The following is an 18,550-nucleotide window of genomic DNA, read 5'->3' on the forward strand; positions in this document are numbered from 1 at the left end:
TAGGATTTAGCGCACCCATTTTAAGAAAAAGTTAACATGATAATTGATATATCAGACTTTTTTATGCAATTACTACTGAAGATTCCAGACCAGGTAAAACAATCATTTTACAGTGGAGTCCGGGTACAACGAATCTCAAGGGAGATACATTTTAGTTCGTTATATCAGTAATTCGCTGTAGAGTTTTCAACCCTAAATGGCCTCAAGACAAGTTTTCCCACTCACCTTCAAATGATCGTCCCATCAATCTTTCCTTGGAGAGTACAATCTCTGCATGCTTCATAATATAATCCATAGAGAGGCATAGTTCAAATGTTCACTTTACTGTATTTTTAGAAGTAAAATTTAAAAAGTCGTGTAAAAGCATGTACGGTATTTTCCGGTCCGGGTCATAAGGCGGGACTTTTTTTCCTCGAGTGTATCAAAATAGAAAAAAATCAAAGAGACGGCCTGAGTACCAGTCTAACAACTTGTGATAATGCATGTTTCAGCTGAGACATCAAAGAGACCGCCCCATAGATTAAACTGTCACTGACCCCGGGGCAGGAAGTGTTTCCTCTCTCATATGACAGGGGAACCACCTCTCATAGCTAAAACTGGGTCATTGACCCCTGGGAAGAAGGTCAGTGTCTATAAAAAACGCTCGCGCTGTACCCGAGTACTCTTCAGACATTCACACACACACACACACACACACACACACACACACACACACACACACACACACACACACACTCTCTCTCCATCACTCCCTCCCTCTCTCTCTCTTTCTTTCTTACACACACACAAACACACGCACACACACACCACACACACACACACACACGAGTACAGACTCATGCACGCGCGCACACACACACACACACACACACACACAAACACACAAAAACAGTAACAGTAACACTAACACATGTGCACAAAATGAACACACACACACACACACACACACACACACACACACACACACACACACACACACACACACACACACACACACCGCTCGAGAGAAAAAGACTACAGGGAGGCATTGACGTCAAAGACTTTCGACCGTGACGTAATTACGTCACTTTTCTTGGTTTACGGTACCATTTGGCGGCTTTGCTACGAGTATGCCATAGTCTTGATTGGCCGAGACCTTGCACCGTTCGTTGTAGCCTTGTGACTTTTAGAGACAAAACTGCTCTGGGGGGATGAAAACGTGTTTGTTATAAGAGGGGTTCTTTATGCAAATGAGTTCAAAAGGTTCTTTGTAGCCCGAAAGTAACAAGTAAGAAATAGAAGGCTGTCTGCCGGGAAATCAATGGCAGTTCGTTAAAAGCGGGATTTCGTTATACCCAGGTTCGTTATAGCTGGACTCCACTGTATATCCTTTGTCACATTTTAAAAATTTTGTTTATCAATCTATCTATAGCGAGTCTTGTCTCTTTGTGTCATTTAGTTATTTTCAAGAATTCTATCCTGGCAAAACAAAACAAAAAATCCCTACCTACCTACCCTATTTTGTTTACCCATGTTATTAGAAACAGACATTAATTTATCTTTATTGGCCTAAAGATCTTGAAACATTTGCTTTAATAAAGGAATAACAAGTACAGCCCTTAGCTGTGTCACTCGAATTTCTTTGTCAGGCTGAAACTTAGCTGTTGCGTTGAACTCATCTACACACTCACATTACTCACACAAGTATACAATTCCACTCACAGAGGCGTTCAGGGATGGGGGTCTCGCACTCGGGCGAATCACACCACAAAATACAAAGTATAACGTACACAGATTTTTCTATTGAACCAAAAAGCAAATTAAATCATGAATAAATCAATCAAGCAAAACTTCCACACAATGACACACTCCCTCTTGGTTCACACTGCGCTCTGGGCGTGCACACTTGGCAGCACGTATACCGTTCCGACGCCGTTTGTCTTCCTGCAAGTTCAGCACAGGCACACGATTGTCCAAGAATCACAATAATCCTCGTGAATGTCACAGCAGGCATAGTAAGGTTACGTAGAAAAGTCCAAAAGGGTGCGTTAATGGTGGTAATCCGGCACACACACAAACACACACACACACACTGACACACACACTGACACACACACACACACTGACACACACACACTGACACACACACACACACTCTGGTTTGGTAAGTTACCAGATAAATGTGGTTCTCAACTCACAAGACCAATTTGTCATCTTCCAGTGTGAAATTCAGATCTGCCCCAAGTACGTGCAATAAAATGTAGAAGCGATAATCTGAAAAATATCTTTTCGCGTGAACGCTGCCACTTTGTCATCAGTCCGATGTCTTTTACTATCCAGAGCAGGGATGAACACACTTTTTCATCAGCAGTTTGTTATGTTTATCCGCAGACTGCTTTCCATTACTTGTCTGTTTTAGATTGACTCGTAGGGTTCTTCAGCCAGGCAAGAAGTGCTTGTTTACTGACACGTTCTCACGCACGACATGTCGTAAATGCAAGTTCTAACGATTGTTTTGTATTGCACTGATAGAGAATGTCGATAGTTGTAAACTTCTGCCATTTCCTAATGTTTATTTCATTATTTTGCATACGGATATGGCTAATAAGTGGATAATCTGTTACGACACGAAACGCGTTCTAAATCCGGGAAGGGAGGTGTGTCCTACTGCCTTAAGACCCATAAAAAGAACAGCTTATCCCACTTCTGGCTTTGTACTTCCACACTGCCTGCCCACTGCCCACACAGCTACACCTTGAATATATCTCTAAACCTTACAGACTGTTATGCACAAATGACAAACATACCTGGAAGTCTGGTGGTTGTAAATAAGCAGGTTCCCTTTGACTGTGCCGACGGCCAGCAGCTGTCCATTCTTGGACCACAGGAGATAGGTCAACGTGTCCCTGAAACAAACAACAACACGGTACAACATGGTACAACACGGTACAACATGGTACATGTACAACACGGTACAACATGGTACAATCAGACCTGTCTATAACAACCTCCCAAGATTAAAGGACCAACCAAAAGAGGTTGTTATGGTAAGTTGGTTGTAATGGAAAGGGATTGTCTTTTGACGTACCTCCTACACAAAATCTAAATGTAACATTTTACACACTCACATGAACACCCGGACAGACACACACACATACCCAAACACACAAATTCCTCACTTTCAGTATACATTTTTATGGGGAAAGCCGCAATTCTATGTTATTCCGATCAAAGGAATGAATGCAGCTAAGAACTAGCCAGTGTAGAAGATGTATCTCAAGGCATGAAATGTGATGCTGGCCCTATCATTTATACTGTAGACATACAGTGTTGTTCCCATTCACAGAGGACAATAGCTGACATTGGACCTGGAGTGAAAATACAGGGGACTTCCACTAAATCGCGAATTCGGCTATATCTCGAAGACCTCTTCAACCCCCCAAAAAACAGGACCAACCGTAATTTTTGTTGTTGTGTCACAGTGTGTGTTTGTCTGCTTTGCCGGTTTTGCTTTATGAAAAAGCACGTTTTCAAATTCTCTTATGGACTTGTACAGCAGCCTCAAACTTGACACCCCATCGCACATCACACGACACCCCTTAGGCAGCATGGTTAGTGGGTGCCCATCCTTTATTGGCAGCAGTGTCTGCTGTGCAGTCAAGCATGCTGATTTAGTACTTGAGACTGCAGAGTGGACAGTTTACTAAACTTCTCTTTTTAACTTTATCTCTAAGTGCCCACCCAACCCCCTCTTCTTCCTCCCTCCCTTTTATGGTTTATTGTGTTCTTTACGGTGGTGGGTGGTGGGTGGTGGGTGGTGGGAGGTGGGTGGTGGGTGGTGGGTGGTGGTGGGTGGGGGTGGTGGGAGGTGGGTGGTGGGTGAGACTGCAGGAAAACATGCTCCACAGTCTCTTGATCTTACTAGCAATCCCTCCTCCTTTACATTACACTGGCAATCCCTCCTCCTTTACATTACACTGGCAATCCCTCCTCCTTTACATTACACTGGCAATCCCTCCTCCTTTACATTACACTGGCAATCCCTCCTCCTTTACATTACACTGGCAATCCCTCCTCCTTTACATTACACTGGCAATCCCTCCTCCTTTACATTACACTGGCAATCCCTCCTCCTTTACATTACACTGGCAATCCCTCCTCCTTTACATTACACTGGCAATCCCTCCTCCTTTACATTACACTGGCAATCCCTCCTCCTTTACATTACACTGGCAATCCCTCCTCCTTTACATTACACTGGCAATCCCTCCTCCTTTACATTACACTGGCAATCCCTCCTCCTTTACATTACACTGGCAATCCCTCCTCCTTTACATTACACTGGCAATCCCTCCTCCTTTACATTACACTGGCAATCCCTCCTCCTTTACATTACACTGGCAATCCCTCCTCCTTTACATTACACTGGCAATCCCTCCTCCTTTACATTACACTGGCAATCCCTCCTCCTTTACATTACACTGGCAATCCCTCCTCCTTTACATTACACTGGCAATCCCTCCTCCTTTACATTACACTGGCAATCCCTCCTCCTTTACATTACACTGGCAATCCCTCCTCCTTTACATTACACTGGCAATCCCTCCTCCTTTACATTACACTGGCAATCCCTCCTCCTTTACATTACACTGGCAATCCCTCCTCCTTTACATTACACTGGCAATCCCTCCTCCTTTACATTACACTGGCAATCCCTCCTCCTTTACATTACACTGGCAATCCCTCCTCCTTTACATTACACTGGCAATCCCTCCTCCTTTACATTACACTGGCAATCCCTCCTCCTTTACATTACACTGGCAATCCCTCCTCCTTTACATTACACTGGCAATCCCTCCTCCTTTACATTACACTGGCAATCCCTCCTCCTTTACATTACACTGGCAATCCCTCCTCCTTTACATTACACTGGCAATCCCTCCTCCTTTACATTACACTGGCAATCCCTCCTCCTTTACATTACACTGGCAATCCCTCCTCCTTTACATTACACTGGCAATCCCTCCTCCTTTACATTACACTGGCAATCCCTCCTCCTTTACATTACACTGGCAATCCCTCCTCCTTTACATTACACTGGCAATCCCTCCTCCTTTACATTACACTGGCAATCCCTCCTCCTTTACATTACACTGGCAATCCCTCCTCCTTTACATTACACTGGCAATCCCTCCTCCTTTACATTACACTGGCAATCCCTCCTCCTTTACATTACACTGGCAATCCCTCCTCCTTTACATTACACTGGCAATCCCTCCTCCTTTACATTACACTGGCAATCCCTCCTCCTTTACATTACACTGGCAATCCCTCCTCCTTTACATTACACTGGCAATCCCTCCTCCTTTACATTACACTGGCAATCCCTCCTCCTTTACATTACACTGGCAATCCCTCCTCCTTTACATTACACTGGCAATCCCTCCTCCTTTACATTACACTGGCAATCCCTCCTCCTTTACATTACACTGGCAATCCCTCCTCCTTTACATTACACTGGCAATCCCTCCTCCTTTACATTACACTGGCAATCCCTCCTCCTTTACATTACACTGGCAATCCCTCCTCCTTTACATTACACTGGCAATCCCTCCTCCTTTACATTACACTGGCAATCCCTCCTCCTTTACATTACACTGGCAATCCCTCCTCCTTTACATTACACTGGCAATCCCTCCTCCTTTACATTACACTGGCAATCCCTCCTCCTTTACATTACACTGGCAATCCCTCCTCCTTTACATTACACTGGCAATCCCTCCTCCTTTACATTACACTGGCAATCCCTCCTCCTTTACATTACACTGGCAATCCCTCCTCCTTTACATTACACTGGCAATCCCTCCTCCTTTACATTACACTGGCAATCCCTCCTCCTTTACATTACACTGGCAATCCCTCCTCCTTTACATTACACTGGCAATCCCTCCTCCTTTACATTACACTGGCAATCCCTCCTCCTTTACATTACACAGGCAATCCCTCCTCCTTTACATTACACTGGCAATCCCTCCTCCTTTACATTACACTGGCAATCCCTCCTCCTTTACATTACACTGGCAATCCCTCCTCCTTTACATTACACTGGCAATCCCTCCTCCTTTACATTACACTGGCAATCCCTCCTCCTTTACATTACACTGGCAATCCCTCCTCCTTTACATTACACTGGCAATCCCTCCTCCTTTACATTACACTGGCAATCCTTCCTCCTTTACATTACACTGGCAATCCTTCCTCCTTTACATTACACTGGCAATCCCTCCTCCTTTACATTACACTGGCAATCCCTCCTCCTTTACATTACACTGGCAATCCCTCCTCCTTTACATTACACTGGCAAATATGCTGTACAATATTTTGCACTGATTTTTGGACTGGGGTTGTCAATTGCAGAGCGTAAGAATGAGCTGTTTTTGCAACAGCAGAGGTGAGAGTAGTGTTTTTATCTTTCTGATACAACAGCAGAGGTGAGAGAAGTGTTTTTATCTTTCTGATACAACAGCAGAGGTGAGAGAAGTGTTTTTATCTTTCTGATACAACAGCAGAGGTGAGAGAAGTGTTTTTATCTTTCTGATACAACACCAGAGGTGAGAGAAGTGTTTTTATCTTTCTGATACAACAGCAGAGGTGAGAGAAGTGTTTTTATCTTTCTGATACAACAGCAGAGGTGAGAGAAGTGTTTTTATCTTTCTGATACAACAGCAGAGGTGAGAGAAGTGTTTTTATCTTTCTGATACAACAGCAGAGGTGAGAGAAGTGTTTTTATCTTTCTGATACAACAGCAGAGGTGAGAGTAGTGTTTTTATCTTTCTGATACAACAGCAGAGGTGAGAGAAGTGTTTTTATCTTTCTGATACAACACCAAGAAAAACTCTGACAGTATTCATCAAAATCAAATTCGTGTGCACATGTCAAAACCAAAACATTCTAACAAAACAACAAAACATTTTTATTTTTTTTTATTTTGTTGCTGCAATGTTTTGAGAATCAGATATATCGCGATCTCACATTTTTGGACCCCATAGACCGCAATATAGTGAATGTCTACTGTATGTATGCGTCCAAATACTACGATTGCAAGAACCCACTGGAGCTGAGTGTGTAATACCCGTGGACATCAGTTCAAGCTCAGGAAGAAACAATGCAGAACAGCTCTCCGACAATCTTTCTTCACGAACAGAATCATCGACACATGGAACTCCTTGGACAAGAATGTGGTAGAAGCGCCGACAATGAACAGTTTCAAAAATCGCTTGGACAATGCACTGAAAGACTATATGTATAGCCCAAATGTCAGTATGCCTCTCACTGCAAATTCCCACCAGCCAAGAAAAAGTTGATAGAATAGGCCACGGTCAAAAGATCGTGTAGGTTACCTAGCCCAAAGTTAGGCTAGGATAGCAACTGATCAAAAGATCAGACAAAGGCTCAACAGCCTAAGTACCAGTCTGTCAACATATCATATCATATCATATCAAATGTTCTGGCTAAAAAGAACAAAAAAGTTTGTCACCAAACTTAACCCTTTAAGGCTGGTTGTCGCGACATATGTCGCGCTACTTTACGTATACTGTCACCTGGTTGTCACGACATATGTCGCGCTACTGGCTCAGTCTGTTTGGTCGGTTCCGATTACCTCCCATGGATGCGAAAACCTATATGACCGTTTTTATTTATTTTTCTCTCTGTAACATGAGCTACAGAATTGCACCAGTGTAAGGGTTAATGCATGTCAAAACTATAGGACAGTTGACTGGCAAGGGGTCGGAACAATGCACCCAGGCAGGGACAGACGTAAACGAATCAACTTTATGTGCAGACTCAGAGACGGTATCCATGTCCCATCCTCATGTTACCACCATGGAACGTTGTTGCTGCTTGCTTTCCACTGGGAGGAAGCGACCCGAATTTCCCAGCATTGGGATAATAGAGTACCGTATTTGACGGATTACAAGACGCACCGTTTTATAAGCCGCACCCCCGACTTAAAAAAAAAAATTGGGACGAGCAACGTATAGGCCGCGTCACTATATTAGCCGCCGTCGAAAAAAATATAATCAGATCGTGTCAATCAATCAAAACAACCAGGCAAACAAAAATACGGTATTTGGCGAAATCAGCTCCGAGAATAAACAAGTGAAACAAAGAAGAAAAGTGAAAAAGTTTGAAGAAAAATATCACACACACAATTTGTAACCAACACACACATGTAGTCCCGCCCGGAATAAGCTTTTTTGGGATGATTTACGACTTTTGCGCACATTTCGAGCAGACGAAAACACAACATGGCGGCTCTCGCTCCTCCAACTATCGCGAGACACAAAAAAACGAAATCTCGCGCGCGCGAGATCCTGATACATCCGGTGTTTCTCTGTACGCTATCTTGTCACGACGACTTGTTGACAAACGAAGATTCGCGAAAGAAAGAGAAAAGCGCCGAGTCTTGAGTAGAGAGCTAATAAAGTACCGGTAATCGCTAATCGAGCAAAATGAAAATCCACGGCGACTTCCATTTGGTGAATGCTATTCAAGTTTAGGTAACGTTTTAGCTGCATCTTTTTATAAGCCGCAATGCGATTTTTAAAAAAAAAAGTCGCGGCTTGTAGTTCGTCAAATACGGTAAATGAAATGAAATTAGATCAAATAAATATGTGAGGTCAGAGATGTGAAAACAAGAGTTGCAGCACTCACTTGAGTCCGCTGTCAATCTGCGTGGTCCTGAAGGAGTTAGCGTCCCAGAGGAAGATGCCTGTGGACTGTTCGCACACCACCGCCAGGATGTCTCCGTCTGTGTCCCAGCCCAGGCAGGTGCACGTTCTGTAAACATAAAATATCGTTTACATTTGAAAGGTGAAAAAGAGCTAAGATGAGGTGAAAAAGAAACTGAATATATGTCCGTGTATCAACTTTGAAATAAACTCAAACATACTGAGCTACACGAAAACATTTTCAAAGATATAATAATGACCAAATATTTACAGATTGTCAGCTATGCCTATATACTTCAGAAAACAACCAAACAAAAACGTACCAGCAAACAAACACTGATAAAAAATTAAAAAAACACAAAAACAACAAAGCTATGATTACACACAAATTTACCATATCATACCTGTCAAGCTCTTGTGGACTCTCACCATAACTTTAGTTTGAGGTCGCGCGTGTTCTAAAAACAAGTCCGACATGATTGGATGTGACAGAAATCTGGCTCCTTTCGCTTTCGATCGTGAGCTCTACGAAAATGCATCACAATTCCCTTAGTTTCATTTTTATGGCTTAAAACTTCGCACAACATGAGAAAATACCTTGAAGATACCGAGAACAACAACAATAGTACATGTAACTGCTTTCATTTGAGGTCGCGTGTGGTCAAGCGTGGTCGCACAGTACTCGGTCAGATCGTGCTGACGGTGTGCACATGCGCGTTGCCTTGTACTTCCGCCGGATCAGTTACCGCGAGATTTTGTAGCTGTTACTTTGTTCTCGGACGAACCTTTGCGATCTTTTTTTATTTGACCAAATTGTTTTTTAAAAACCGTAAGATCTTCGGCTTACGCCGTAAGACTTGAAAAACATCAAAATTCCGTAAGAATGACGCGAAAACCGTAAGACTTGACAGGTATGCCATATATATATGTACATAAATAAATAACGAACCCTGGCAAGTTGATGTCCCCTTTGAGATCTCCATGTCGGTCAAATATTTTCACCTTGTTGTCAGCTCTGCAAACAGACCACAATTCACATGTAATGATGTAGGTTGAACCTTTTTTTGAGCATAGGTTTGAAAAGTTAAAACAAACACACACACACACACACACACACACTCTATGCCATGCAGCACTGAACCACCCATTTTCTCTTACTTTTTTCTGCAATTGTGTGTTCATGTTTGCCAAGCCCTAAGAAATGCTGGTGCGCACTTAGGATCTGTGTCAGGTGCAAGTGTGCACAAAGATATTTATTATGATCCACGCGTGCACACGGGCACATCAGGACACCAAGAAGAGTCTGTATAAAGTTGACTCTGGGAAACAAATCCCTGTGTGAATGTGGGGCTATAACTCATAGCATGTTAAAGTCAGGCTGCTAAGTAGTGCTACTGTTTGAACCATCTCCCCACCTCATACACTTCTGGTAACAACAATTTCTTGCTTTAAGAAGCACTTTGGACTGCAAGTTTCCTTTGCAATTGCATCCACACACCATAAGCACAGACATAAACAGAAGACAAACCCCAAGGCATATTCCACCTGGTACTATCTGACACAGAAATACTGTTACAAATGCACATGTAGATATATGGCCAGCATAGGTGTCAACCTATACGGTTTGGCCGTATTGCTGTACGGGAAAAATGCATTTTTTACCCAATACGGTGTATAGGAAAATCTATACGGGCAAAAGAAGAATATACGGCGAAAAGAAAAAATTACAGCAAAGTTAAAATGAATGATAACAATGGAGATTGAGAGACAACGATCGACGCTTTCATGCAGACGACTCTCAAACGTTGTCATTGCGCATACTCAGACTCTTTTTCCACTTGACTTCCTATAAATCACTTCCGGTTTCCGGTACTCTATCAAGCGTCGATCAACAAGCATGGCATCGCAAAGTTATCCTCCAGCTAAAAAGCTGAAAACTACATCGCAAAGTGGATCCGGACGACATCTTAAAGAGTGGGAGAGCCCAATTTTTAACAACGGTGCATACGCTGGATGGATTAAATCTTCATCAGAAGGCCCAGACTACTCGTTTTGTGTCCCATGCAGGAAACATGTGAAAGTGCGTGCCTCTGGATTTTACGACCTGAAGAGCCATTTTTCAACACGTGGGCACAATACAATTTTATAAGGTCTTGAGCTGTCTAATAAGGTTTTGGAAGGCCTCATATAAGGGCAACACCAATGATAGGTTGACACCTATGGGCCAGGAATCTGTCAGTGTGTCCAAAAAGTGTTACACAAACACCATTTTTTAGACTTGCTTTATCTTATTAATGTTGTTGTGGGTAAGGAAGGATATGTGTTTTTTAGCAGAATAAAACTGTTTTTATTGGTATGGGCAGCCTGGGGGGGAGGGGGTCAGTATGAGTGCCTCGAGCACTTAAGGTATGTATGTTACATTTACACCAAAACACATACAATAAGTATCATGGAATCTCCCCTGAGTTATTTCTCCCATTAAAATTCAGCAGTCATGTAGTCTTGTGTTTGGTACTACTGTTACCACAAACATGGCAAGTCAGATGTCTATAATCAGTGCCTGCCAGGATGTTTAGTGGCCGTATGTTACTTTACACAAATAACGTTTAGTCTCATCAATGCCTGTATAAATGATAAGGTACAAAATCACAAAAACATGAGCTCATATCATTTTTAGAGCCACAGTTCAGAATTGAAAGAAAAACAAGAAGCTCAGAAGGTGGCACAAACTTGTGCATTTGTCCTTTTTTAGAAGTAGTATGGCCAGATGTACGTTATTTTACACCAACTATGTGCCTAACCTCAAAGCATACTAAATCAGTCTTTTGTGTAAGATATGGACAAAGGGGAATGTTATCAGGAGTGATTTTCAGTAGTTGTAAGAAGTAACTATCATGAAATAAGTAATGGAGACATAACTTGTAGAACAACTAAGCTGTACGTTACTTTACATCAAAGCCATTTCAAACTATTATGTTCAAGTGGAAAATATAAAATTAAAATACATGGTGAACTGAAAACAACTGTATATGATCAACTAGACTAGGAATAGAGCTACATATGATCAACTAGACTAGGAATAGAGCTACATATGATCAACTAGACTAGAAATAGAGCTACATATGATCAACTAGACTAGGAATAGAGCTACATATGATCAACTAGACTAGAAATAGAGCTACATATGATCAACTAGACTAGAAATAGAGCTACATATGATCAACTAGACTAGGAATAGAGCTACATATGATCAACTAGACTAGAAATAGAGCTACATATGATCAACTAGACTAGGAATAGAGCTACATATGATCAACTAGACTAGAAATAGAGCTACATATGATCAACTAGACTAGAAATAGAGCTACATATGATCAACTAGACTAGGAATAGAGCTACATATGATCAACTAGACTAGGAATAGAGCTACATATGATCAACTAGACTAGGAATAGAGCTACATATGATCAACTAGACTAGGAATAGAGCTACATATGATCAACTAGACTAGAAATAGAGCTACATATGATCAACTAGACTAGAAATAGAGCTACATATGATCAACTAGACTAGAAATAGAGCTACATATGATCAACTAGACTAGAAATAGAGCTACATATGATCAACTAGACTAGGAATAGAGCTACATATGATCAACTAGACTAGAAATAGAGCTACATATGATCACCTAGACTAGGAATAGAGCTACATATGATCAACTAGACTAGGAATAGAGCTACATATGATCAACTAGACTAGGAATAGAGCTACATATGATCAACCAGACTAGGAATAGAGCTACATATGATCAACTAGACCAGGAATAGAGCTACATATGATCAACTAGACTAGGAATAGAGCTACATATGATCAACCAGACTAGGAATAGAGCTACATATGATCAACTAGACTAGAAATAGAGCTACATATGATCACCTAGACTAGGAATAGAGCTACATATGATCAACTAGACTAGGAATAGAGCTACATATGATCAACTAGACTAGGAATAGAGCTACATATGATCAACCAGACTAGGAATAGAGCTACATATGATCAACTAGACCAGGAATAGAGCTACACATGATCAACTAGACTAGGAATAGAGCTACACATGATCAACTAGACCAGGAATAGAGCTACACATGATCAACTAGACTAGGAATACGGTCAAACAACCCAGAATGCTGTACAACCTGATGTATTTGTGTTGTTTCCGACCCAGTGTGGTCAGATGGTATGTTATTTTACACCAAGAAACTTCTGATCGTTGCATGACCAGAATGCTGTACAATCTGATGTATTTGTGTTGTTTCCGACCCAGTGTGGTCAGATGGTATGTTATTTTACACCAAGAAACTTCTGATCGTTGCATGACCAGAATGCTGTACAATCTGATGCATTTGTGTTGTTTCCGACCCAGTGTGGTCAGATGGTATGTTATTTTACACCAAGAAACTTCTGATCGTTGCATGACCAGAATGCTGTACAATCTGATGTATTTGTGTTGTTTCCGACCCAGTGTGGTCAGATGGTATGTTATTTTACACCAAGAAACTTCTGATCGTTGCATGACCAGAATGCTGTACAATCTGATGCATTTGTGTTGTTTCCGACCCAGTGTGGTCAGATGGTATGTTATTTTACACCAAGAAACTTCTGATCGTTGCATGACCAGAATGCTGTACAATCTGATGCATTTGTGTTGTTTCCGACCCAGTGTGGTCAGATGGTATGTTATTTTACACCAAGAAACTTCTGATCGTTGCATGACCAGAATGCTGTACAATCTGATGCATTTGTGTTGTTTCCGACCCAGTGTGGTCAGATGGTATGTTATTTTACACCAAGAAACTTCTGATCGTTGCATGACCAGAATGCTGTACAATCTGATGTATTTGTGTTGTTTCCGACCCAGTGTGGTCAGATGGTATGTTATTTTACACCAAGAAACTTCTGATCGTTGGATGACCAGAATGCTGTACAATCTGATGTATTTGTGTTGTTTCCGACCCAGTGTGGTCAGATGGTATGTTATTTTACACCAAGAAACTTCTGATCGTTGCATGACCAGAATGCTGTACAATCTGATGTATTTGTGTTGTTTCCGACCCAGTGTGGTCAGATGGTATGTTATTTTACACCAAGAAACTTCTGATCGTTGCATGACCAGAATGCTGTACAATCTGATGTATTTGTGTTGTTTCCGACCCAGTGTGGTCAGATGGTATGTTATTTTACACCAAGAAACTTCTGATCGTTGCATGACCAGAATGCTGTACAATCTGATGTATTTGTGTTGTTTCCGACCCAGTGTGGTCAGATGGTATGTTATTTTACACCAAGAAACTTCTGATCGTTGCATGACCAGAATGCTGTACAATCTGATGTATTTGTGTTGTTTCCGACCCAGTGTGGTCAGATGGTATGTTATTTTACACCAAGAAACTTCTGATCGTTGCATGACCAGAATGCTGTACAATCTGATGTATTTGTGTTGTTTCCGACCCAGTGTGGTCAGATGGTATGTTATTTTACACCAAGAAACTTCTGATCGTTGCATGACCAGAATGCTGTACAATCTGATGTATTTGTGTTGTTTCCGACCCAGTGTGGTCAGATGGTATGTTATTTTACACCAAGAAACTTCTGATCGTTGCATGACCAGAATGCTGTACAATCTGATGTATTTGTGTTGTTTCCGACCCAGTGTGGTCAGATGGTATGTTATTTTACACCAAGAAACTTCTGATCGTTGCATGACCAGAATGCTGTACAATCTGATGCATTTGTGTTGTTTCCGACCCAGTGTGGTCAGATGGTATGTTATTTTACACCAAGAAACTTCTGATCGTTGCATGACCAGAATGCTGTACAATCTGATGTATTTGTGTTGTTTCCGACCCAGTGTGGTCAGATGGTATGTTATTTTACACCAAGAAACTTCTGATCGTTGCATGACCAGAATGCTGTACAATCTGATGTATTTGTGTTGTTTCCGACCCAGTGTGCTCAGATGGTATGTTATTTTACACCAAGAAACTTCTGATCGTTGCATGACCAGAATGCTGTACAATCTGATGTATTTGTGTTGTTTCCGACCCAGTGTGCTCAGATGGTATGTTATTTTACACCAAGAAACTTCTGATCGTTGCATGACCGACTACTGCGACATGTTGGCCCGCCTCTGCCTCTGGTACAGGCGAAGAAAGGTTGCTGCCTTAATCAAATGTTCAACTTGTAGTTCTCCTTCCTGTCACCAGTGAAACTTCTCTGGTACTGCACCAACAGCTGGTTCTCTTGTTCACAAAATGATGAAGTAGTATTTAGAGCTTCATGCATTTGTAGGGTCTGGTTGTATTTGGACTTGGAGGCAGTAGCATTTCTAAACATTCGTCATCCAACCACTTTCTTCTTGGTCGCAGCTTGACTCTCAGCTTGTAGCTATTGGTCGCTCCATAATACAGAAAAGAATATTGATCCAGTCGTGGAAATACTTGGACCACATATCTCTTCGCTGCTGGAAACGTAGCCTTTGCTGATCATGCAGCATCATCATCTGCAAAGACAATTTTAAAATTGTTATAAGTCATGAAGAACAACTGTGGTGAAAACATTGAAATGCCGATCGCTCTGTTACACGTAATGTGTGTCAAAATACCCATAATAATTCACCACATGTAGAGCTGAATGTGAATACCAAGGCTAATACACTACAGCACAGCCATTACATCATCTCTTTCACAAAACCTATATATATATATAGTTCGCAATTGCAAATCAATGTTCAGACATACTGCCAAACAACTTTCCTTCCATTGTAACAATATGTCTTTCCTTCCATTGTAACAATATGTCTTTCATTCCATTGTAACAATATGTCTGTCCTTCCATTGTAACAATGTCTTTCCTTCCATTGTAACAATATGTATTTCCTTCCATTGTAACAATATGTCTGTCCTTCCATTGTAACAATATGTCTTTCCTTCCATTGTAACAATATGTCTTTCCTTCCATTGTAACAATATGTCTTTCCTTCCATTGTAACAATATGTCTTTTTATAAACTAAAAATACCTCTCTCCGCACAGAAAACAGTCGAAACCACAAAACAAATACAAAATCTCAACTTTAAAAAATCATCTGTGTCTGACTCCGCACTCATCTATCCACCCCTCCAGATCAAAACACTTTTTTAAACTCCAGGTGACATGGTTCTTGCACAAATCCAGCCATTAAAAAAGTGTGTGCACATGCCACATGGTTTAAATAAAAATAAAAAGTTAATCCTAAAATTTATATTTGTAAGCTTGTCTTTATGTATAGTAAACACATTTTTTTTTTCAAATCCTAAATGTAATATTTTCACTTGTCCACTTTTTAATTATCTCATTTGGAAACAATCTTTTTGTTTTGTTGGTCCTATGAAAACAAACATATACCTGAAAATAAATAACACTAAGAATATTTGCAGTCGCCAGCAAGCTCTGATATCATATAAATAAAGACCTATCAGAAGCACCACTAACACCTACACCAACTCACAATACCCCCCCCCCCCCCCCCCCCCCCCAACAAAAAAAAATCCCAACTGCAACAGCCAGGAAGACAAGCTATGAAAGGCAAGCAAAATCCACATCCTAAAACGTGTAGTCTCCATGAATTCGGTGGGGGAAAGTGGAACATTCCGTGTAGCGCATACGTACGCCACTTTACACATCCGACCAGAGCCAGCGTTTTGTGTGAACAAACGTACGGGATGTGACCAACTAAACCACAGGTGTTCGGCGTTTTTAATTTCAGCAAAGTTGGTAACACTGGCCTTCAACATATATCACGCAAATCTTACATCAAAAAAGTTAAGAAAACACTCGATTCGACAAAGAAAGAAACGTACGCTACTTCGGGTGAAAGTGACGAAGCTCGGAGATATCAACCCAAAATACTTAATTATGGATGAAAGGAGTCAATTTTGAAAGCTTAGTGACAAAATATTCTGCAAACCGTACATTTTTCACCATCAAAACTGAAAAGAGACGAATTTTAAACTGTACGTTACAGCTGACACGAAAGCCTTGTAGTAAAGTAACGTGCAATGAATCGAATCGCCAGATCGGGATGGAACGCGTGGTTTTCTTTACTCCCTGGTAATGTTAACCATGCTACTTCCTAAAAAATGCTTTTTCATTAAGAATCTATCGTCCTAAGCAAGAAATGCAGAATAAATCCTAAGTACGTTACATTTACAACAAATCTGAAACCATATGCAACCTAGCGAACATTCAAAAGCCCGACTGCCTCCGATTTTCGACTGAATCATTCAGGTACGAATACTTTTTCCTTTCAACCATTGTTTTTATCATGTTTCGTAAGAAATCACTCGATTTATAGCAGTTTCATTCTCAAAAGTATGTACGTTACTATTTGGATGACGACCATGAAACACTTACCTGTAGGGCTGGGCTCGTCTATCTCGCACGTAGGTGTGAAAGTCCTGTTGTCATTGATAGGTCATATTCAAATGACCAAGGGAGACTAGTTAGGTCACGCTCGTCACAACATCTTGGCAAAACGAGAACGTTTTATTTTGGTTATAAGTAATTTTTCTTTACACAAAATCAATAAATCGTGTAGATTTTCACAAATCACAAACAAAGCATGCATTGCAAACAATTTTTAAAATATTTTTTTAGACTTAGTAGACTTTGTGAACCTCGAAATCGATCTTTGGCGGCCATCTTACATTTACCGCGGACTGTACGACCGTTTGACTGACCGATACCGAATTGACACAAGGATTTATAATAACGTACATCTCGCATCACTTTTCCAAGCGAAATGAACGAAGTTGGCAGCTCCGTCGAGCACATTTTTGGTCTCATTAAACACTGCATTCATTTCCTGTCTGGTTTGTATGAAGGATTTACCTGTCTGGTTTGTATGAAGGATTTACCTGTCGCGCAGGTGTTCAGAGTACAGTTCTTACAAAACTGAAAGCACCCAAAATCGCGTAACGCTTTCCTCTCCAGAATGACTAGGTAAGGTTGGAATCACAAGTCTGTTATTCATTGCTTACGGCATAAATTTGCCACCATGTTATACCAAAACGTTCGTCCATTCATCCTCTTTCATCCAACACAAAAATGTTCTTTGCAAAAAAAGTTTATTAGAAGCAGGAGCCTGCCAAATAATTCAAGCGGGCTCTTTCCTTCTTTCGACGCCATGACAGATTCTTGGCCATATACTCTTTTGCACACACACCTGCCCACTGTACTATTCTTGAACATAAAGATCTTATCTTTTTAGAACTGTTTCTACGTTAGTGGGCTGTGACTCCCACGCACACTAGTAAGTATGAGTGGACTTTAACAATAACATGTATGGCCACTTAATTTTTCCCGTCATTTAGGAAGGGAAAACATTTTGACAGACAGACAAAACGACAGACAGACAGTCATACTTTGATTCCGGAGGATGCCTCTTTAACCCATCAAACGGGATTTTATTTTGTTGCACATCTGGTCTTTTTTTGCATGTACACCCAAAGGGGGATAGGGCACTAGCAGCAGGTCTGCACATTCCACACGGAAGGCCCACGTCTTAACTACTAGCCCGTCTAAAGAAAAAGATTAAAACAAGGGAAAATGTGAAATTGCTCAAAGTTTAACAATATTTCAAGACACATACCCTGTAGTGGCCAGGTAGTTGCCCTGTGTTCGCTGCCAAGAGAACTGGATAGGACCCTGTCCATGGGTTCGCTCCGGAACACTGTACACTCTCTGAAATGTATGAAATCATGATGTAAATCATATCGTATATGTTAATCTAAACTATACCATC

The 18,550-nt window shown here is 41.2% G+C and overlaps 1 protein-coding gene across 1 annotated transcript in view; it reads right to left on the bottom strand.

Moving 5' to 3' along the window:
• LOC138969580 (WD repeat-containing protein 19-like) overlaps positions 1–18,550 on the bottom strand; it is an 85,070-nt gene that overhangs the window by 66,192 nt on the left and 328 nt on the right. Inside the window, exons 2-5 of the mRNA XM_070342434.1 lie at positions 18,398–18,489; positions 9,661–9,726; positions 8,695–8,820; positions 2,787–2,885 (exon numbers count right to left, since the gene is read on the bottom strand). Coding sequence (XP_070198535.1) covers positions 2,787–2,885; positions 8,695–8,820; positions 9,661–9,726; positions 18,398–18,489 — 383 coding nt within the window. The remainder of the gene's footprint in view (positions 1–2,786; positions 2,886–8,694; positions 8,821–9,660; positions 9,727–18,397; positions 18,490–18,550) is intronic.

This window comes from Littorina saxatilis, linkage group LG6, assembly GCF_037325665.1.
Source record: "Littorina saxatilis isolate snail1 linkage group LG6, US_GU_Lsax_2.0, whole genome shotgun sequence".
In the NCBI taxonomy this organism is placed as follows: Eukaryota; Metazoa; Mollusca; class Gastropoda; order Littorinimorpha; family Littorinidae; genus Littorina; species Littorina saxatilis.